Raw genomic sequence first — 24,083 nt, forward strand, 5'->3', positions numbered from 1 at the left:
AGCGTATTAATTATATTTGAAAACAAAAAAGCAGAAGCGTGCACAAAATACTAGCCCTCTCGCGATAGCTTTTGGCCGAACCGAAACCGTGCGCTTAACGGAAGTATCGCGTGCACAGCAATTGCAAACATGATGCTGGTTGGTGCGGCCGTGTGCCCATGTGCAATTGCAGCTTTTGCAGCAAAAAAAGGTAAAGAAAGTGGACTCAACAAAAAGCACAATCTTTCTTTCTTTGTGTCCGATACCGGTGCATCGTCTGCAAGCAAAAATGTTGATTTTTATTGAAAGAAGAAGAAAAAACCCTTCTCGAAACTCGCCTCATTCACTGCAGCTTTACTGCCACACTATCTTCGCTAACCGTAGGAAATTTGTTGCATCGTGTGGATACCGTTTCGACGACGATATTTCGGATTCTGGAGCTGCTGCTGCTGCTGCTGCCGACCGGACGAACCGCTCTGCTTCACGTCGTACATGTTTTGGTGCTTGTTGATTGAGTTACGCAGCTTGCCGTGCAGCCAGGCCGCAAATGCTTCCTCGTTCGATTGCGCCTTCTGGCGCTGCTCGGCCGTGCGGCGCTGCTGCCGCTCGCGGACCCGCTGCCGCCGCGCCTCCTGCCGTCGCTTCTTCTCCTCCAGCTCCTCCCGCGACAGCCCGTACTCGGAGCGGAAGCCGTTGTAGTACGGCAGCTTCTCACCGGCCGACTTCTTGTGCCGGCAGCACTTCCGCCGGCAGGTCGTCGACCGTTTCGCCCGGTGCGCTTCGAGCGGACGCTCACCGTCGGAAGATGAGTCATCGCCACCACCATTGCTGGTGGCCGTCCGACGGTGCTCATCCTCCGCCTCGTCATCATCTTCGTACTGTACCACGTTTCCGTCCTCCTCGCCCGGGTTTGTCTCCTCGGCCTGTGAGTCGCCGGAAACGGAGCGCGAGTCCGCCTCGCTCCGGTACGTCTTGAGCGGGCTGCTGCTAATGTCCTCGCTACTCTCCGGGTTGTGTATTTCCGTGTCCATGCTCGAACCGTCCGTCGGTTCTTCCTCCTGCTCCTCCTCCTCCTCCTCCTCTACCTGCGGCTCCTCGTGCAGTGTCGCTTCCTCTTCCACTTCGTCGTCCTCCTCTTCCTCCTCCGACACGATCGATTCACCCTCCACACCAGTCTTATGTTTCTCCATGCGATCGTCCGCCCCGTCGCCACCGTCCTCGTCGAAATCTCCCTCGAGCTGTTCCTCCTCTACCACCACCTCCTCTTCCTCCTGCTCCTCCTCCTCGTCCTCCCGTTCCTGTTCCGGTGTCCCGTTACGGCGATCGTCTAGGTGCAGCTCCTCGATGATTGTGTCCGCACCGGAACCATCGGCAACCTCACCACTCCCACCATCCCGATGCACATCGGCCACCGTTCTAATGAGCGCGTTCTTTTTATGCCCGGAAGGACCTCCTGCTCCACCACCACCACCACCACCGCCGCCACTATCTCCAGCATCTCCTGCGCTAGCAGCACCGTACCCGTCGTCCTCGCTGCTGTAATCGTCCGGTTCGTAGTCGACCAGCTGCTCCCGGAAGGTTACCCGCCGCTCCCCGCTCACATGCTGCCGCGGTGACGGTGGCGTCGGAATGGCGAACGATTCCTGATTCGCTTGAATGATTTTTTCCTTTATGTTGTACTCGTTGGCGGGCCGAAGAACTGTAGGGGGTGTTGGGAAAAGAAAACAATAATCCATCAATCCATGGGTGATGTGGTATCTTTGCTCCGGCGGGCAGTTAATGTCGATTGATGGCAATGATATTATAATTCAATTGAATAGTTTCACGCGGCAAAAGAATTGTTTTTCTTCAAGAGAGATCTCTAGATAGCTTTCGGGCTCTATGGTCGTGGAAAAGGAATCAAATATTTCACTCTACTTCTTGTTCCGATTATTACGCGGAACTTTAGGCGCTTGGCCAACTCCACACCAACCTTGATGTTGTCGTTCAAAGGCCATTCTCATCACAAAGCGTGTCACGTTGTTTTGTAACACGAATAGAGAGCACGAATAGTGTGTGTTTGAAAGCCCTTTTTTTAAAAATACTTTAAGCTATTTAAAATGTTTCGCTAAACACATTCAGAGCTTTACGATTGTTTGGCTTTCAAGATTTTTGCGCCATTCACTGCCAGAGAGACTTATCCATACTTCACAAACTACTCACAATATCCTTCATAATCATCCTCATCGTCGTCAATCATGACGGATCGGGTTAGTTGCGAAGTCACTTCAGTCTTTTCGGCTTTAAATTAATCCTTGTTGGAGAAGCTGGGCTGAAGAAATCCTTTCTTTTGATATCCTTGATTGAATTTATCACATCATTCCACTGAACATTAAATTAATATAAGCCACACATACACTACACTCAGCACATTTCACTCGCTTCACATTCTAATCGCACTCCAAAGGACCTGCGGCTACTATTGTTAGGACCTTGCCCGCTCCATCGATAGCTGGTTGTCAACTGAACGCAACGGCAAAGAACCTACCCATACCGAGCCCACGGATCCATGCCGGTTGCCATCGGGACCCGAAGACGAAGACGACTCCTTTCTTCGGCCCGCTTGTCCCTCTCACCCTGCACCAATCCAAGTTGGCATCGCGCGAATATCCTTGTGCGTCTTCGGGCTCGGGTTTGATTCGGGTTAATGCTGTTCGAACCGTTCGCTAATAATATCCAGCAAAAAGCGGTATATTGGCAATCTAATTAGTATGTTAATAACTCCGTGAAGAAATTGGTTGCACGAAGTGGTAAGAACAAAACAAAAAATCAATTAAAATTTTATGACACTTTCGGTAATGGTCCTAACCAAATCGTTAGCGTGCCCCGCCAGGGGTTAAGTGAGATGCATACTCAAACAATTCATTGCACCCTCACGCACACATACTAACAGCGCAACACACCCGCTTCGAAACTATTGATCAAGCGGAAGTGAAGCGTTCGATTTGCCATGGCGGAGGGACGCGAGACCTACCCTCCTGCCTACCCGCTCCGTCCACGCGGTCTGTTGCCCTGGGTACCAACAACCAGACCCCTGCGGGCACAATAATGGCTTTCGATAATAAAATAAACTAAACTAAGCCCCCAACGACAGCGCTAACGGGCGAGGCGGTTACCCTGCTTGGCGATTAGTTGTTGGTTTAGTGGTTGCTTTAAGGATGCCGGTGGTAGTGCGATGCAGAAACGATTGATTTATGTGTCGTTTGACGGGTGGTGGTGGTGGTTTTTTTGTGTGGTTTTGTAGCGATGCAGGAGCAGATGATGTACTAGCGATGTACACTAACCCCCGTCCCCCCGAGTTGTCTGGGGGGTGGGGGGGGGGGAAGGTGATGTGTCCAATCAGCAGACAGCTTAGGAAGGCTCGTCTCTGGCTGGGCCGGCAAATGGAATTCGTTTCTATGGAGGAAGGATGGCGTTGTAGCTTTGGTTACGGTGAAAGTGAATGCAATTTATGTCTCTTGGATTTGATTCTTCATTGCCAAATGAATAGTCCTTGCTACAAGGGACGGCCCCATACGTGGCTTGAACCCATTGACTCCGGAATCGGAACCGGTTCCGGAATCAGAATCGGTTCCGGAATCGAAATCGGAATTGACTCCGAAATCATAATCGGCATCTAAATCGGAGTCGGTTACGACATCCTCATAAGAATAGACGTTTAGATCCAATGATGCTACGTATTGATAGCCGCAAAGAATCACAATTTACTGGTAAACGATCCATTCTCATCGAGATTCCCGGACTGATTTTGCTCCTGAAACCTCTTATTACAATTCAAGAACTGATTCTCATTCTGGAGCTAATTCCAATTCTGGAGACAATTCTGATTCCGTTACCGGAGCAAATTGCGATTCCGAGGAACATTCCGATTCCGGACCCGATTTCGATTCCGGAGCCGATTCCGATTCCGGAATTGATACTGAACACGGAATCGGAATTGGTAGGTCCACTACTTCATACATCCTTTTGTCCTTGTTATATAGTGATTGGGATCTCTGTTGCTGTCTGTTGTGTTGCTTCAATCAATTTTTCATCCTAAAAAAAGATAACTATAATTTAAAAGTACCTTATCTTAATCTCAAACGATAAGAACAAAGAAACGCGTTTCACACCCATAATCGTGCGAGAACGGTTTATGATATTTTTAAATAACACCTACACACATCCTTTCGTATGCAAATGAGCCAAGCTTTGCTAATGAACTGGTAACACCGTTCCGTTGCGGTTACTTAACCACCAAACAAACTAACCAACCGACAAAACTATTTTCCCCGCACCACCCACAACCCGCTGGCAACATCCATATCCAGCCTCTTTCTCTCGCTAGGGTAAGTTAATTAAACTTTGCTCTATCGTATCCCGGGCATCGGAAAAATAAACCGTTTCCATTTCCCTCACATTTTCCCACGCGAACGGAAACATTATCCGCCACACTTTCACCACCACCACTCCCTTTCTCTTTCTCTTTCGGGGTAGGGTGACTACAGGATAAAACGGCTGGCCAAAGCACCGGAGCAGGAAAGTTTAGTGCCAGCCACGTGTCGGTCGCCAAAATTCCACTCCCAACACACACACACATACACATGGTTGACACATGTCAGCGGACAAACGGCGGAACGCCAACTGTAGTAGCACGTAGGCACGCCAAGCTTGAAACCGGAAGCTCACCACAATGCCATCAATCTTGATAATGTCCTAAACTTCCAGCCCGAAGGCGAAGGGAGCTGGTTCCGTACTTCAAGCAGTATGGCAGAAGACCCCCATAATTAAAGCGTTCCGCGGCGAGAGGTGAGGGCCAAACAGTAGCGAACAAAAATTGGAAACGAAAAGGAAAAGCTCCATCGTTCAGCCCACGTGCCGCCGGACCGTTAAAGCACACATCGTTGACGTTGAAATATTAACCGAAAGCGCGCGGTGGTACCGGGACTGGGCGGACCTGCGACTGGCCTGGCACGGACTCAATGCTATCCGCGAAGGAACCAGGTGTTATTGTGGGTGGTGGTGGTGGTTGGTGGATTTGATTGTACCGAACAATTTGAATTATTTTTCAACAATGCCTTCGTGGCTTGCGTCTTTAATGTCGTTAAATAGCGATGGAGAGCCTTTGTGTTTTCTCTTCTAATCAATACTAGCATGAGCCATTAACATCAATCAACATTATATGGTGACATTTCTGTTTTGGAAAAGCTTGAGATTTGGTAAATATTTGTTGATTATGAAATTGAATTGTAGAATAAACAAAAAAGAAATGTTGAAGCAAGGACAGCTTTTACAAAGCCTGTTCTTCTAACGCAATTAAATAGCAAGACCTTTGAGATACATTTTTTAAGTGTACTCTTAAAGACATAACCTGTTACAATTCTTGAAATAAAAGGCCTTCATCGTACGCGTTAGATTATAGTACTTTTGTCAAGCAGTTGTGTTATAATAATTATAGTAGAGGTAGTTGAAGGAGTTGAACATGCCCATCATGGGTTCAAACCCTGAATAGACCGAACCCGCATACGTAGGGCTGACTATCCTGCTATGCTAATTAATAAACCACTGAAAGCCAATCCCATTAGTGGTACAAACAGGCCTTAACCGACAATGATAGTTGTGCCAAAGAAGAGGAAGAAGAAGAAGTTGAAGTAGTGATCAGCAATACTGCAGCTAGCCAAAAAACACAAAAAAGGCATTCAAATCTGTTCAAAATAGTTCCTAAATAGAACCAGAATGTCAAAGCAAAATCACTTCTCCAAACCCTCTAAAGCTCTCCAACCAACGATCACTTAAACGCAACATACCCTATTGCTTTCTCGGTGAAAGGATTCATTCCACACAGGAGTCGTTAGAGCACATGTTCATAAGTTTAACCCGAGAGTTCAGTGTGCCACGAGCTGTCGCACAGCTTGGAAAAGTAATTACCATAATATGGTAATAAATACTGTCCGACCTTTTTCTCCTCCGTGGGAGAGCGCACAATTCGATGCCGGTCATTCCTTCCCCTTCTTACTACTAACATTCGCAACCGACCCCGACTGCTACTGTTTTCAAACAAACAACAAAACCGAAACTACACTAAGGTCCTACGTGTAGTTGGGCAAAAGGAAAAAAAGGAAACGAATAGGCCAGCGGTTTCGCAATAGGCAGTGTACTATTGCCTGGGTGATGGAGTTAAGTTGTAAGAACCCGCAGCGCTTGTCATTACAGCTGTACCGCTGTACACTCGCTTCAACAATTCCATCGATTTATGTCCCCCTTGTAGAGGAATCTGCTTTACATACGTACATTACGTTCTGCGCCAACTCCCGAACACCTTAGTGGTCTCCAATGTCAATGACCTTCTGTTCGCTTTCTTCCGTTTTCGAGCCATATCTCATTAGAATTCGCAAATGTTGCTTTCGATACGTTCGTCACTATTGACGTCACCGATGGTGGTCCTCCGGTGAACTACTTTCAATATCCTTAAGCAGACTTTGCGATAGCAACTTCCCACGTGTTGTTGTGGTGTTACTGTCGTCGTCTCCAATCCACAAGGACGCGGTCGATCTATCTTTGTCGTTGAAGGGCAAACTAGCGCTAGAATAAAAATAGTATAATTAGTAAGAGCAGAAGGAGTTTGGCTCACGGATCGCTGCTGCCGCTAGTGCCCCTTTGTGGTCCAACACTGACACCGACCTTTATACACCGTGCTTGCTTCGATTGGTTAATTACACAACTCGTAAAGCAATTTTACGCCCTTTCACCCCTCCTGCAGGTAATTCCTAGGATCGACCTGCTATAATCAACGTTCGTGCAAACTTCGATGGCTACTATGACGACACGCCTTATTGGAAGTGGTCATGGCACACCGTGTAAGCATCAAGAGCCATTCGTTAGTAGATAGTGATCGGAAGTCATTTGAACTGAGTTAGAATCAAGAGGAACAAGCAGCAATACAATCCAGATCAAGCCGTCATATTGATTAAATTGTTTTTTTTTTTGTGATTAATTCGCTATTTCTTTCGTTAAAAGCGCAACATGAGGTGCGCACTAGAGGAAGTGAAAACACATAAACACACACACAATCCTTTATATGCTTCTTTACTATAGAGCACTGTTTGTACTCTAAAGGGGTATTTTTCATCTGCCTCTCTTTTTTGTTTATTTCTTGTTTTCATCAATTATTTCCATACAATCTATCCGCGGTACCTTTGTATCGTCTTGTTTTTTGTTTTTTGTTAGTAGCATTTTGCATATTTTGTAGCACTCCTGGTCTTGTTTCGTTCACAGCAATCCATACTCCACCATACACACGTCGTACACACCCAGATTGACTGAGTGCGGGGTAAGAGAAAGGATCTTCCCGTGATGGAGATGGAGGTGGTGGTGGTGGTGGTGTAGAGAAAAAAACATGGGCTTTTCTCATCACGGCACACTCGTCCTTCATAGCATCATAGCCCTCCCCGCCCTGTCGTCTTCAGTAGTTTTGGTACTCTCTCCTGGGAGCTTCTTGTACAGCTGTGTACTCCCGCGTGAGGCATCATCTGTATCCTTGTTTTTGTAAACAACGTCCGATTTTAAATTCCCTTCAGCTTCAGTTTAATGTTTCCTCTAAATCATTTTAACTAAGCGTTTTCACGCTGTCCGCCTTCTCTCTACTTCTCTATAATGGGCATAGGAGTATTTAGAGTATAGTTTTGCCTCTTCCGTTTCACTTTTTCTTTTCAGCTTTCACTCATACGTTTAAGCCTTCTTTTCTTAATGGTGTGTCCTGCCTCGCTACCACACACATCCTTCTATTGATGTTTGTTCCCTCTGATATCTTCTTATTTTGACATGCCGCCAACAAATAAGCCATTCTTTCTTGATGAGTTTAAGTGACGGGATCATTCCTTTGCTTCTTTCCTTTGCTGCTTTGTTTAGCGCATTTTTGCTCCTGATAGATAATACAAATTTCATATGGTGTCACAGTTATGATTGCTTAAAAAACCGAAGAAAAAAAACCAATGCTCTGCAATGCCAGCTGATTATACCGGGATCAAAACTATCACAAATGGGTAGGTAATTCGCATCAAACGCAATCCGGTAGTGTGGTTGTTAGTAGTATAACTGACGCAACAGAACAATAGCTTTAAACCCAAATTTTGGCATACGATACGCGTGCGTGTACACATGTACAAGAAGTTCACAGAGGCAGCCCAAACAAATGGACGACGGCAGAGGTTGATGCGTATGTATTGCGAGTGGATGAAGGGAACGATTTCCCTCTATCACCTGTTACTGCGGTGGATACAATTGTTTCCTCTACTTTACAAACCATGTAACACACCGAACAATAAAACGTTTTTGGAGCTGTTTGCAAATGTGCATAAGTTGCTACACAGGAGAGACACGGGGTTGTTGCTTCCCTTTCTACGTACGTGTTTCCGTGTGGTTTTGTATTTTCGTTCCGGGTTCGGCTGGCATTAGTTACTTTCTCTCTTGGTCTCACTCTGACTCTCTCTCTCTCTCTCTCTCTCTCGCTCTCGGTTCTCCTTCTGCTCATATCTTTTTATATGTAATGGTGGCAACAAACGCACTTCCAAAGTTCCTTTTTGACGCATCCTAAACTGGCGTTACACTCACCCACAGATGTACACGCCGCCCTCGGGTTTATCGCACCTGGAATCGCCGATGCATATTCACGCTGGGCACGCTTATCATCGCTTCCTGTTTCCACTAATTAGCAGCAAATCCTGTTCGTAATTACATGTATATATATATAGGCTATATATTATGTTATTCACATCGATTTTGTGATTTTTTTCTTCTCTTATTAAACTTTTTCGATACACACCCGACGATCAACCGTTCATGCTAATTATTCGTACACAATTATTCAGCACACACACACACACCACACAGTGTTACACACCACCATTAATGCCTATCCCTTGCTGTTACTTCGGGTACGGCAACATATATTGAACGGCGGCGAGATGTGGCAGAGCACAACAAGAAATGCATATTCATTGATGTGCCCAATTGGTAGTAAAGAGTGGAATACGTGCTCTGTTAGTAGTTTCTTGCACGTGTAATATCTTTGCGCCTCTACCATGTGGGTCCACATCTGACCGTTAAAATAGCGTGACACTTATCTCATTTTCTTATTTTTCTGTTGTCTGCACATGCATGCTCACACCTTCCGTTCTATTGTTCACATGTACTGTTGTTATCCTTAGCGAGACTGTTGCCCTCAAAATTTTGCCCTGCTTTATTCTCCTTGTCTTCAACTCCTTGTTTTGTTGTTCGCGTTGCGCTGTCGGTTTTCCATATTTTAAAAAACAACTTGCTCTCTTTTTTTGTATTTCTTTCCCTCGCTTTTCATCTCTCCTATATCATTTCTGTCCTTTCTCTCTCTCTCTATTTTTCTACTCTCGTTTCTTTCTCGTTTCTCTCTCTCTCTTCTAAGTTATATATTCGCATCTTTCTATCTCTTTCTCTCCTTCTTCTCTTCTTTCTCTTTACTCTTATTTATCTTTTTTCTCTCTTTTCTCTCCTTCTCTCTTTCTCTCTTCCTCTCTTTCTCTCTTTCTATCTTTCTCTTTTTCTTTCTTTTTCTCTTTCTCTCTTTCTCTCTTTCTCTCTTTCTCTCTTTCTCTCTTTCTCTCTTTCTTCTCTTCTTTCTCTTTTCTCCTATTTATCTTTTTTCTCTCTTTTCTCCTCTTTCTCACTCTTTCTTCCCTTCTCTCTTTTCTCCTTTTTCTCACTCTTTCTTCCCTTCTCTCTTTTCTCCTCTTATTTTTCTCTTTCTTTTCTCTATCTTCGTTCTTTCCTTTAACGGACTCGGTTCACAGTGATACACTTGCGCCGGATTTAAATTTTCCTTTGACCCTTCCACTACACATCCCAATCCTGCTGTCATCCTACCTGCACCACTCACTTTTTGTTACTGCAATTAATTCAATCGCTTTTAGTGTGTTTGTGTGGTGTGATGGCCCTTGACTGTTACATTGCTATTTCTCTTGAATTATTATATATAAAGTTATGAGTTATATTTCTGTTATGCAATTGAATATTGCCGCTACTACTATTACTTTCTTTTCTGTTTCTGGCTTGTGTACTTTCACCTTCATGACAACTGTTGTTCGACATTGTTTTGCCCACAGTTCTTTCTTGCGCTTCAAACATGTTTGCCTATATTTGCCTAATTCGTTTAACATTCAGGTTAAAGATGAAGGTTGCCGGCGTTAGACAGTTTACTTTTATCGTTTTAATGTTGTTGGTTGATTTAAACCTTTTAACATTTTGTGTCCCATGTCTTCTTTATGGGTGATGCCCCCAGTGCTGTTTCTTGTTTTTGCTTGATTTATGCTTACCTCTAAAAGGAAGTTCTTTAAAGTGGTGAAAACCGTACACATATATAGCCACAAACACACGCAGCACGCACACGCATACAGCAATACAACCACGGTGGTTTCCATCATCCCTCCCAGTATAATATCCAGTGCTCTTCTCCGTTTCACATTCCGGGAACGTGGTTCGATGCCTAATTTCGTCGTTTTCGAGGGTGTGAGACACATACCGACTCACCGCCTTTTCACCCATTCAACTGCGCTGGATGACTATATACGTATATGTGTGTTTTATATCCGAAAAAACGGTACGATTAAATCTTCGGAACGATTTTTTTTTAAATCATCATTTTAACAACGCGTCCAGAAAAATACATCCGCCACCATCCATCACACCGCCATCGAGACGAGCGCAAGAAAAGGTACATGATTATTTGCAACATGTGCTTCCCCATCATTCTTTCGTGGTTTTATCACTTCATGAACGGAATCATTCGGTGATAGACATCCCAGCAGAGTATGTCTATTAGCAGCTGCGTATACATACACACATACACACAAACACGCTCGCTGGAACACTAAAATGAACGCTCGGCTTTGTTTATGCATTTTTCATATTTTTTCTTGCTTTATATTTCCTTCTCGACTCTTCCGGTTTCGATTTTGACGACTTTTGTTTTAAATATAATTAATCCAAAAACTTAGCTGATATTATTTTGTTTCCTTCATAATTAAATCCATTCCTAGCGATCTTGCTTCTGTTGGCCTTTACACACTGTTTTGCCGGCTATTGTTATGCTGCGCTTTTGACTGGTTATCTGGTGTTCATTCATTTCGACGCGGGCGGAAATAAACTCGCCTCTCGATTAGAAAGCCCTACTATTGTACCTTCTACCCTAAGGGTTTTGCACAGGCGCACGAACATGTGTCGTTCAAAAGTAACGTTTTAATAACAAGCAAATGATTTAATCAAGTCACACTTGCTGCTACTGCTTACTACTGCTTTACGTCTGTGTGAGCGCACACTTGTTGCATCTCACTGGCTTCATATTATTCCTTTTTGGGAGTTTAGAGGATTTCCTCGATCACCAAACTTCCCTCTAAAAGAAAACAATATGCATGTCCCTGCGATTCAAAATCTTTACGCGAGATTACGGATCTACATTTTGCTTTAACATTCTGTGATTGCAGTACTGCAATCATCTGGTTTGTATACTATACTCGATGTCCCTACTCTACACACGCACAAGAAGGATCGTATATAACGCTCAAGTCTAATCTTTCGAAACATTACTTTTCGACCATCGTCCTGAGTGTAATCCCACTGGTACGTGTGTGTGTGTTTGGGAACAGGGAATCGGGGTACTGAAATTGTATTGATTCATCTCACATAAATCGTTTGATTTCTGTGCAAGCTAATTAACAGATATCGAGAGGGACAGCGAGCGAACAATAGCAAAGCGTTTTGCCCCCAGACAGTGAGCTGAAAACTAGCAGTAGCAGTGAGCCTCGTTTTACTACAGATTTTACGCACCACACGCTTAAGTGGTTATGCTCGAAATTAATACCAAAAAAAAACTATGCATACTAAATACAATTTATAAAGAATGAAAAATGAAAATCTTAGAAAATTTAAGGTAAAAAACAAATTAATTATGGATATTAGGCGCCGCAATCAACCTTTTTTAAAGTACTGTTCAGGAAGTTTCCAATTCCAAAATGATCTCCTACTCCTACTTGACGTAGAGTGGTACTGGAGCGGCTGGATAATGCAGCCCTTGGAGCAGTGCACTCTTCTTCTTCTATATCCCTGCTCTCAATGCCCCGTCATCCGTTAGCCCCCAGCCAGTAGCGCGCAAACGTGATAAGTGGTACATAGAAGCTTCCTAAACTTCACACCAGGAAGGAAACAACTCTGACGCTCCTCCTCCGGGGCGTTGGTGTTCATCATTTAACAAAAGTGAGATTTGATACCCTCGAATCGACGACTATTTCCAAATCATTAAAACCGATTTGTACGAAACCAGATAAAGCCAGCTGGGAATAGTGTTTGACCTCTACAGTTCTGTTATTTTTTGTTTTGTTTGTTTTTCTTCTTACACCGCTTCTCTTCTCCGGACGGATGGACGGCATTATGTATCCGTCGCACTCACCAATGCTGCCAAGTAGCACGTTCATTTTCGCTATACACACATCCTTTACCAGGTGCGCGTCGCATTCGATAGCAAAATGAAAAAAGAGAGGCCTATCCGTCAGTTAGGGAAGCGGGCTCTGTTAACTCATCTTATGTTTGTTTGTTTTCAGCGTTTTGCGCTACACAGACGACATGGGGTCGGTCTGTTCTTTCTCTCTCTCTACCGTCTGCTTAGTTGATGCTTAGTTACATTCATGGTGCAAGCGATTTTGTAGATATGCAACATATGGACACTGTGCACTAGTGCATTTAGTTTTTCGCTGCTCCTACCTATACCCACACACCGCTGCACCTCCGAGCCCTGTGCGATTTGTCTCGTTTACGTAGAAGAATCGCATTTCACCTGCGGATGAACGGGGGAGCGCGCGTGCGTGCCGCTTTTTTTCCACTATTTCTAATACAAATAAATTTAACTTATCGATGAACGATGCACGTTGCACGGATGGGCAGAAGCTGGAAAGCACAACCAGCCACCACCACCAGCCGGTACTTCCCTATACGAACGACTGCAGATGGACGAATCCCATTCGTCCGCACTTCACTTTACAGTGTATCGGCAATGCAACACACGAGAATAATCGGACGATGAGCCTGTACCGACAATGTTGCATTCGGTATAGAATTCGTAGCAGTGACCGCGTGTTGTTCGTCCTCTGTTGCCAGCACAAGGAAGCCAAACAAAGTGTACGACAATGTAAAGGCATCACCACGGGGGAGGTGTGCATAGTTGCAACTTCCTGTTCGTGATATGCCAGACGATGGTTGTTTCGCAATATTGATCAGCAGGTTAGTTCCTTGGTTCATCGTTCTGCTCCATATGGTCAACTTATGCTGCTTTTGTTGTTGTTTATCGTTGAAAATGCACAATTTGACAGGGAAATCGGTTCGCCCCTATCGCCGAATACTGAACCAGTATTCCTGCATTCGTATATAAAGCCGACCGGGTAGGTATGCTGCTGCTATTCGCTTTTGCTCGTGAATAATCCTATGCAATAGTCGCATCATCCAACTTTAGCGGCTGCACACACATCACCTTCTTCCACCATCATAGGATCGATCGTGTACGATCCATGTTTCGCATACTTTTGGGGGGTTGGTGGTTTACTTTCTTCATATCTCGACGCAATATGTTCGCCACTTTACTGCCTGCCATTGTCACTCCGTAGCGATGGGAGGCTTAACTTCAGCCACATTCATCTGAACGCCGTGAAGATCTTTACTGTCTTTGCTCTATGCTTCACTACTGAGCTGCTGTTGGTTTTAGTAGTAAGCAAATCATCGTTGAACGTACATTATTATTAAACCGGTGCACAACATTTATCCATAGAACCCCCTTCGTTTCACATGTTTTGCACTGTACAATTTCGTTCTTTACCAATCCGTTACGGTAGTACGGGGGGGTTTGTTGTTGGTTTGTTTTTGTCACATTTGCTGCCAGCGCGTTCTGGGCTTCAGAGATACGTTCTCACAATATTTGGAGATTGTGGTATGGGGGAGGAAGATGATGTTGTCTTTTGCTGGTTCCTCTCCTGCACGCGTTCGTTAATACATATTGTGCACATGAAACATGTTTTTGCTATAGATATTGTGCACCTTCTGCTTTTGTTCTTCACTACTTTTACTTGTTCAATCTTCCATCTGCGTTTACGCGCAACATAGCTCTTTATCCTCTCTTTCCTCTTACTGCTCAATCGTTTTTTATGGAACTAGTCAGCTTTCTAAAAGTAACAGTTTATCCGTGGTGATCCGGTTTCCGTGGCATTATTTACCTGGAATTAAAATAAGCTTCAATTATTGATTCTGTGATATAACATGGATAATGAAATGTTTTAAGGGATCGTAATTTTAGCCTAACTTACTAGTAAATTGTAATACATTAGTAATTTCGATTTATATTACTTTTCGTACGTGATTTTTTCTTGACATTATAATACGATTGTTTTCTTGAACCTTGCAAGATAAATTGAACAATTATTCCAAACCATTTGGTTTGATCAAACAACTATCAATCAAACAACATAGAAAATTCGATTCAGACTAAACAACGGTTAAACAAATCCTGAACGAAACACAATTGCAAAACATGCGAAAGTAAGATTTGGATATGTATTGCTTACCTGCCGCCACTTCTATGACCGCTGGCTGCTGCTGATCCTGGCTGGCCGGGGCAGTCGAGGTTAGTTGATTCGACTGCTGCTGGCCACCTGCATTCGCATTGTTACCGGACGCGTTCTGCTGCTGTCCGCCCGATCGGTTATGCGACATGCCGTTGCCACCGTTCAACTGATTGTTGCGGTTTCCGCTGCGGCCCCGGTAGTTGTTACCACCGCGATAGTTGTTTCCTCCACGATGGTAGTTGATGCCACGGTGGAAGTAACCACCTCGTCGGTTGTATCTATTATGAGGGAAACGCACACACACACACACACGCACACATTAAAATTATAATGTATTTATCTCGATGTTGCTTTTATAAAGGACACTTACCCGCCGCGTCTGGTCGACCCGACGCCGAATGTTTCCGTGTTCAGTTTGCGCTCCTGGCGCCAATCCGTACGCTGCTGCTTTCCCTTCGCGCGCTCGACCGCCTCGCACGAAATGTTGTCGAAGAAGGACTTTGCTTTGTCGTAGCAAATGACATCTTCCTCCTCCTGTTCGTGCTCACCGGCACCAGTTTCGTTGCCTGAATCGTCCTTCTTGTCCAACGTTTCGGTTGTAATCTGCACCACCAGTTTATTTGATAACAATAGTATATCATCATCATGTCCGCAGCGCGAGGAACGAAACATTATAAGTGTAGGAAAAATGATTTATTAAATTTTGGTTGTATAAAAAGTAAAAAAACAACCCGTTCATCACACATGCACATATCCGAATGTGTTGCGCGTATTATGCACAATTTATATTGAGATAGGTGCGTGTAGTGGGGAACGAACTACTTTTTCTTGTAATAGGGATTATGATGAGATGAGAAAGAAGATGGTTGACAGCAAAATTTTGACGACTCTAAATTTTGTGCTAGGTCCTTTTTATAGGGTGCTACAATTGCACGATTTTTCTTGTTTAACAAATTATAAAACAAGGAAAACCATGGCCATTCATCAAATCTGTTTTTTTTTTTTGTATTTTCATCATGGTCCAATAAATAATATACATGTGATAGCCAAACACAAACGCACTGTAAGTAACCTTCGTCTTTCAATTCATGAATTGTTTGATGAACACATATTGAATTAATGAATTAATAGTAACAAAATAAGAAACAATATTAATATTGAAACATAACATTATGTTTTGGCAAAAAGAAAATAACCAAAAGAGAAACAAAGCATAGTGCATAGAAACGTTAACAGCTAAGAGGTTTTAATCACTTGCGTTGAGAAAAAAAACTAGGACAAATAACAAAATAGCATTGGTTAATATATGCTTGAAAAGAATGCAAACAATGAAAACTAATAAAAGCATTATTTAAGATAGCATACACATTCAGCGAAAAATGATTTTTTTTTTTTTTGATAATTACCAAGTAAAAAAATCGTTTAATCATTTCTTTGAAACATTTGAATAACATTGTTTGGTAGAGTAAAAAAGGATTACTTTTCAACATTTTAAAAAGAGACTTAAACGGGCCTTTCCGTCCGTTGTAGTAATGTGGTTGTTAAACAATGATTTCCTATTACCGTAAGAAATCGTCAATTTCTTTTAAAAATTCTCTATTACATTTAAATAGAGTTCACATTACGCGTTCGATGAACGCAAATTAATTGAATGGAAAACAGTAGATTTAAGGTGAAGAATTTGCTTGATTTTACATACTGATGAACATCCATTCATCAATAAAAGAAAACACACACATTCAAATCAAAAACCTTTAGCAATAGCCATCATCTTCAGTCGTGTTGGGTAGTACAATGCCGGCATATCGTGCAAACGGCACACTTAATTCTTGTTTGTACAATACCGGCAACACGGATAAGGAAACTGGGAAGGACAATGGAGTGTAGCGTGTGTGGAGGTAAATAAAAGTAATAACAAATAAAAAAAATAAAATACCTGCTCTGGTTTCAACTCTTCGCCCACCTTAAGTTTAGAAAGCTGCGATCGTAGCTCTTCGAACTTGCTATTGGCCTGTTCGAAATCGTAATCGTTTTCGAACTTAAGCAAATTCTTAGCACGTTGGCCTCCACCGGCACCGCCGGCTCCACCCTAAAAGAAACAAGTGCATGCCGATTAAATAAACGTTCCACTACCACCTGAGCTTCCGATCCTTTCCACGGCATGTCGTCACTAGCCCATTGGCCATACCTGCTGCTGCTGTTGCGGCTGGCCAATGTTTCCTCGAGGACGGCGCATGATGGCGTTACCACCATTGTTTTGGTTTTGGTGGTTACGATTGTTGTTCCAGCCGCCACGGTTTTGACCACCACCCTGTTGTTGGCCCTGCTGTTGTCCCTGGTGTTGCTGATGTTGTTGTCTTGGCTAAAATTGACAGAACAAAATTGACTTGGCGTATAAGTAGTTGAAAGGAGAAACCGAAGCAGTTGGGATGTACCTTGTAATTTTCCTTCATCTGATTGTCGCCACCATGCTGTTGCTGCTGTTGCTGCTGTTTGCCGGAATCGCGTCGCTCTCGCATATTGTTGTTCTGATGATTTCCCCGGTGCTGCTGGTTGTTCTTGTTGCGCTGCATGTTATTGCCACCGTCGCGGTTGTTTTGCTGCTGCATCATCTGCTGCTGTTGCGGCTGTCCATGTTGCTGCTGCTGCTGCTGTTGCTGCTGTTGCTGTTGCTGCTGCTGGTTCGTCTGCACAGCAATGTCCACCGTCGGACTCTTGCGCGACAACATGTTGCTCGGAGTTCCCGAACGCGATCCACTTCCTGTGTGGAGAATGTAGGACAAAGTTTAATAGTTTTGAACAAATCCAATATGTGCCCATGTTTGTAATGGATAGTAATAACGATAATGCTAAATAATAAACGAAGAATGGAATGTCAGATAAATGTTAAATTGTGTCATAAAACTGTAACTGTACAATGTAAATTGTAACTGAAAGCTGAAAATCAATAGAAAACGTAAGCTAAGCTATCATTTAGTAACAAACCTAATAAACAAGCAACAAGCAATAAGAACCAAAAACGCGTAGAAACAAAATATATGAAATGAGTTGAACAATGAACATGAAATAGCAGTCAGTGAAGAAGGCGCAGTTGTCTCCGGTATGGTTTTGAATGAGTGTAACAGCATCAACAGCAACTTCGGCAGCGGCGGTCAATTATAGTAAAATAGTATTTCCTGGAAAGTTTTCTCATCGCGAATTACAATCGTACAATTTGAAATGAATGAATAGCGACGCTCCCTTGCGACAACAGCACCTTTTAGTTGAAACGTAAATTGAATTCAAAGCTCAATTCTAACAAAGGATGAACTGTACAGAAACAACTGAATGAAAAACTGAATAAAGAAGAATTATGCCTGTATAGTCTAAGTACGGTAGCAGCAAATATACAATAAATGAAACGAAACATTAAAAAACTAACTAATGAAGGGAAGAAAATATTCTTTACTTTTCTTTATACTTTACTCCACACATCAGATAGCAACAACAACAACAACAACAAAATCCCCTTGCAGATGTTTTGAATGGGAAAATAGTGAATCTAGCACAGAATGCAGAAGGAGAAGCAATAACAAGCGCATATGTACACACATGCAAACCAGTAAACGAAAGCATCGTAGCAACAATAACAAAAAAAACGGGCGGAATATAAACGTTATCGGGTAAACAAAGCGCTATCGCCAGGGCATGATAACACAAACGGACTCGTTTCGCAATGTACCAGGCCCTATATGCATGTGTGTTGTACTTTCAATAAACGCGAGAGAGCTCAATATCACAATATGCTTCCGGAAGGAAAATCTACATGCACATATGACCGCGCAAACGGATTGTTGCAATACAACGGTGGAAAAGTTAAACGAAAAAACGACAACTGAAAACATGAAAGCATATTGTGCGTATAATAGTGTAGAGCTGTCTTTTGGCCTATGCTTAAGAGAGTGTGTTTTAAACTAAATAAAGTGTTGTCCCTACTTTGCACATACGACAACATGTGATGGTGTGTATGATGCTCATCATATTCTTCCCACCTTGCTGCCGTTGTTGTTGTTGTTGTTGAGCGATTCGCTTTGTACTGCGTTCCGCTGCAACACCACCAAAAACAGCCGGTACGGCCCCTGCCGATCCACGCTCACTAACAACGGCCTGCTCATGCTCATTGGAGGAGCGAGGAGACGCTCCTGGTACCATTGCCACCGAGCCGGACGTAGCGATTGTTGGAAGAAAAGCGGACGGCGATTGTTTTGGCATCGACCGTGCGTTGGGGGTACCTGTCAATAACCCGGCTGGAAGATCTGTCGCCGCGGTGGATCCTGCTTTCGGGAACATATCCATCGCCTGTTGCTGCTGAGGCTGCTGCTGTTGCTGCTGTTGAGGCTGCTGCTGTTGCTGTGGGCTCGAGCCATTACCATCCACTGCGCCATCTTCACCACCACCACCATCATTATTAACGAATGAACGACCATCACCAACAACAATAAGCTTATTTCCGACCACATTCAAATCATTCGATAGCATACCTCCGAGATTGTTCATTCCACCGAAAGCGTTGTACGGTTGGCCGCCGGCGCCACCGCCACCACCCATCTGCGGTGCATGGCCGGGCGGTGGTGGACCACCCATCGGACCGCCGGTGACAGGGGGACCGCCACCCATCGGACCGCCGGGCGGGCCACCGGTCGGTGGGCCTCCCATCTGCGGCATCATGAAGCCCTGGGGCGACTGGTAGCTCGGCTGGCCGAGCTTGTTCGGCATCGGCATCTGGGGCGGCTGCTGCGGCGGCAGATGCATCTGCATGATGGCCGGATCGTTCGGGACCGGGTTGTTGTTGATCACCCGAATATCCTTGATGTCCGTCCCGCGGAAGAGGATATAGTCGTAGCATTGGTTCTGCGGCGCAATCGGGAACTGGGTCTCCCGATCCTCGGTACCATACGACTTCACTGCACGGTGGTGCGGAGCCACGTGCGGACGACGGAGGACATGATCACACCCGATCCATCGTGAGGGCAGAAAATAAGAAAAAGAACAAAACGGAACATGAATATTAGTAAATGGGCGCCATTTGCTTTGCCTTAATTGATTTTGTTTTAAATTTGCAATAGGTTGTGAACTTGTGTGATACTAGCCGAGTGGCTACTAGAATTGATGAGTAAATTAGGTAACAGAATAATGAATACATTTTGTTACAGGCCATTTAATCTACAGTTAGGTTGGATAGCATCAGTAACACACATGGTATTACAACATTCTGCTACACCTCCATTACACTTTTTACTGGGAGGACATTTTGTTTCCTCCATTCCATCCCTGCTATCCTTTGGCCGTATTAAAAATCATTAAAAATAACGCAACGTGGACAAAAGTTGAAGTTTTAGCTATTTTTCTAATTGATAGCAGTAGTTTTTGCTTAAAAAAAGTATTCCAATAAATCAACAATGAAGCAAAGCACAAGCACGTGTTTCTCACAGACGATCGTTCGAGAAACGACGAGAAAGGATCATGTTCAGCAGCCGTATTTGTGTGGAATTCTGTATCACACAATACTTACCTCGAGCAAGGGCGATCGTGCACCGCTCCGGATCAACGGTGAACAACAGTCCCTCGTAGCGGATATCGGCCTTCGATATCAGCGAGATGCAGGAACCAATTTCCGGCATCGGGCAACTCATCCTGAGGCCTTTTCCTGTTCACTTCTACCGCAAGATGCCTACTTTTGCTTCTACTGCTTTCTTTCCAGCGGTCATAGACCGCCGATTGCGGCGAGACGACGAAACGTTCCACACCACCTGTGCCTGCTCCTCTCGCCCTCTGCAGCACAACACACACACACACACAATTGCTTCTCGCTTTCCCGCACACAATCACTCACGCACACACCGGGTACACGCTTTGGTCGTTTTTGGGGAAGGGTCACAGTATCTTTCACACGCTATCACTTAACACAATCCAGCCTCCTGGTGCTCACGGAGAAACAGCAACCAAACAAAACGACGGACTGTAGGCCGGGTCGCGCACTTGGCGTATTCGATCACACACCAGCAAAACGCCACACAAACCGCCCGGTCACACCAATGTGCTGTGCCGCGCCTGGGAAAGAGAGCTGCAAAAAGAAGTGCAAAAAAATGAATTAAAAATCACTTTTAAACTACCATCGAATGAACGTCTTCCGCATGTAAAAGTAAGACGCATTCCCACCCACGAACCACACATACACACACACACGCACGCACCACACACATACGCACAGCAAGGTGACTCTTCTGAAATAGGTTAGGGGGAAGAAGATTCGCCAATTACGGACCGGCAAGCAACCGTGGCGTGTATCTCTCCCGTCCGATAGTAGGTTAGCGTGTGAAAAGTACTCGATCGCGGCGTGAATGCTCTACGGAAACTAGACGCGCGATGCGAAGAGGAGGAACCGGCCTATTTCACATGTTCGAACATCATCTGGTGTGACGTGTGGTTTTGCACTTTTCATCCTGTGGAAAACAGTTTTTTTTCCTTTCCTATATGGCGGCTTTCACTTCCGGCGCTTCGGTTGCAATGGCGACGCGGGGGCATCAGACAGCAAAGCGTTCGAAATTAATAATGGCAGCATGCGAATGCTTCGAGCTCCGCAACAGGATCCACGCCGAGGAAGAGGGAAATGGACTTAAATGACGCAAACCTGTAGCATGCCCTCGAAAGGCGACTAGAAGGACTAGAGAGAAGCAAAAATAAATGTCCACCACTTGACACGATTACTCACGGTGGCTCACTGCTTCTTTACAGACCGCTGAAGAAATTAGCAGGATATTCCGATCGACAGATTTGCGGTTTACGCGCTGGAGGATGAAAAGATTCTGCCAACGTACTACTGCTACTCGGTGGTAGGCGGTAGCGCTTTCGGTAAGGTGTGCGGCGAGACAGCGACAACGCAACGACGACGACGACGACGATGATGATGATGATGATGATGATGCTGATGATGAGAGTAATTCAAAGATGGACGACAAACGGAACGAGAAATGAACACGCACACATACGAGCAGAAAACTAATAAGCGCACTCTTTCTCTTTCTATCTAACGCTATCGACCAACGAACAGGCAGCCAGATGAAACGGGAAGAGCAGCCTACCTCCTAAGTGTGTGCGAATGTGTGTGTGTGTGAGTGGTGCAAACCTTTTCTCGCACTGACAGCTGGGAAGGCGAAAATGGAACGGCGCTGACAGCAACCGCCAATGAGCGAAAGAGAGAATAATCGACAAACGAAAAACTAGAAAGAAAAAAACCAAGCAAGGAAGAAATAATACGGTCGGCCGCGCTGCTTCCCCATTCACAAGAGTGTCCACTTTCAGCAGCTGGCGTGTGCTTAACTGGCTCGGGAAGGAAAACCGTTCCCAGCTATGCTCTTGCTGGCCACATACCGTTGATTGCGCTTCTTCTTTTCGCCAACCACGCCACCGGGAGAGCCCTTGAAATGCTGCCGTGATTGCCCTTTTCGCCGATACACGAACGAGAGACGCAAAAATGAACTGCCCCGACTCGCATTTGACCCTTCCGGTGGTCCGACAACTGCACTTTGGAAACTGCACCAACACCACTAACGCCATCACTAGCAGTACCACCACCACCACCACTATACCATCTCTTCACACGCCGCCGGAGGAGCAAAGAAGAAAACGAAACTCATTTTCACACCTAACGACGAAGCGAAGAACCTTGCAGGGAAAGGGGAAACGAAAGGACCAACGGGGGCACTTCTTTTACCGTCAATTTTCGTTCGCTTTTGATCGAAAATTTCACATTCCAGCTCTACAGAAAATGCTACCCCCTACACACAAAGGGACACACACACATGCACGCACGCACGCATCCACCAACACACACACACACACACACACGTATGGAAAAAACCACCACACCGGGTCAAAGGAGGCGACCGTGCGGGGGGAATGCCTGCACCGTCGTCGCCAACTTGCCTAACCCTGCCCACCGCCGAAACCCTAACCCCTCGGCGGAAGAAGCGCAAAAAACAACACGCCACGGAGCGCCACCAGGGCCGGACATTTTGGGAAACCCACAACTCACCACCGCTAACACACCCGGGGACACGCACACACGCCGTGGAGCCGCCTTGCGAAGCGCGATTTTCTACGCGACACACGCCGAAAAGACCGAAGAAAGGAACGCTCGCTGCACTCGCTATTCCGCACACTCACTTCTCTGACGTTGTGTGGAGGAGAAAAAAATCGACAGCGCGCTCGAGTGGAACAGACGTCTGTTGGGTGGACGGGACGGCGGGCACAAACGACTACGGCGTTCAGGATGCCGACCAAAAACGGCCAGCGCGACGCGATGTGTTTAGCGAGCCAGATTGGGATGTGGTACAGTGATTTGCGGCCCATCACTGTGGATCTTCAGCACTGATTGCGTGAATTTTTCGAGTTGAATTTATTCAATATGGTTATTAGTACATGTAAGTATACTTGTTGCTCAATATTACAGTCATATTTGGCTATAAAATGCTATACTACAAGGAAGAAATGTACAATCTGATTAACACGGTATCCAGCAGAGTACTGAAACCGAACGTATAGATTGAGCTTCTGTCAGCAGCATGCCAAAACCGGGTTTTCGCGAGCTCATCAACGCTCCAAATCAGTGCAATTTTCCCTCACCGGCGATCGTTTTTGAAAGGCGTTGTGATGGTTTTCGAGGGTTCAACATTTCACCCCACGGGGTCCATTTCATATGTGTGCCACATTAGCATCTGCGCTCCGCTGTCTCACTGTCTCATACACGTTTCTCTATCGCATCAGCTGATGCGATGGTGGCCATTTATTTACTGGGGAATCGAGGAAAGCCGGTATTGAACTTTTGACGTTGCTTTTTTAAATGTACTTATTTCGTGCCAGTTGTGACGAGGCCATTCGCGTGCCATGCCAATTAATGATTACGAAGCTATATCAAACAAGTGCAGGTGTAAAACATTTTTAGCGCAAACAAATAAATCTCATTTTAATCGATGAAACTACATTCTTCAAGTTTTTTTGAAGCGATACAATGGTTTATTTACCATCGGCAGACTTAAGAAACTCTCTTATAATTTATGATTATCAGATCTATGCAGAATATGCACAAATGCTTTGTAAAGTTGGGCATAAAGTTGACTAAGGAATAGTTGGCTAGTTCGAAAGAACAACTCGATTGATTACTTCTGCATTGCGAATACATATCGACTACGATGTAGCTACATACACTAATGAGGAAGGAAGATCGATTGTGAATTATAAACAGCCTATTGGTTGGAGCTGAATTACAATTCCTCAAATAAAATCGGCCAACAAAAAGTCTTCTTCTTCTTCTTCACAAAAAGTCGATGAAACTCATGCGAATATTTCCTACTTCGCAACTTCAACCGTCAACTTGCGTGACCGTCACAGTGTGCAACAGTGCAGGAACGAAAAAAC

At 44.7% G+C, this 24,083-nt stretch overlaps 1 protein-coding gene across 1 annotated transcript; it reads right to left on the reverse strand.

Annotated features, from left to right (window-relative positions):
- Positions 1–319: 319 nt before the first annotated feature.
- LOC120953635 (uncharacterized protein DDB_G0290685) lies at positions 320–22,942 on the reverse strand. The gene is made up of 10 exons (XM_040373762.2): positions 22,702–22,942; positions 20,179–20,730; positions 19,148–19,570; positions 18,659–19,051; positions 17,063–17,388; positions 16,816–16,989; positions 16,564–16,716; positions 14,998–15,230; positions 14,628–14,905; positions 320–1,678 (listed from the first exon to the last, which is right to left on the reverse strand). Exons 2-10 carry the CDS (start codon positions 20,297–20,299, stop codon positions 354–356), a joined length of 3,426 nt encoding a protein of 1,141 aa, XP_040229696.2. The 5' UTR covers positions 20,300–20,730; positions 22,702–22,942; the 3' UTR covers positions 320–353.
- Between the last annotated feature and the right edge of the window lie 1,141 nt (positions 22,943–24,083).

This window comes from Anopheles coluzzii, chromosome 2 (genome assembly GCF_943734685.1).
Source record: "Anopheles coluzzii chromosome 2, AcolN3, whole genome shotgun sequence".
NCBI lineage: Eukaryota > Metazoa > Arthropoda > Insecta > Diptera > Culicidae > Anopheles > Anopheles coluzzii.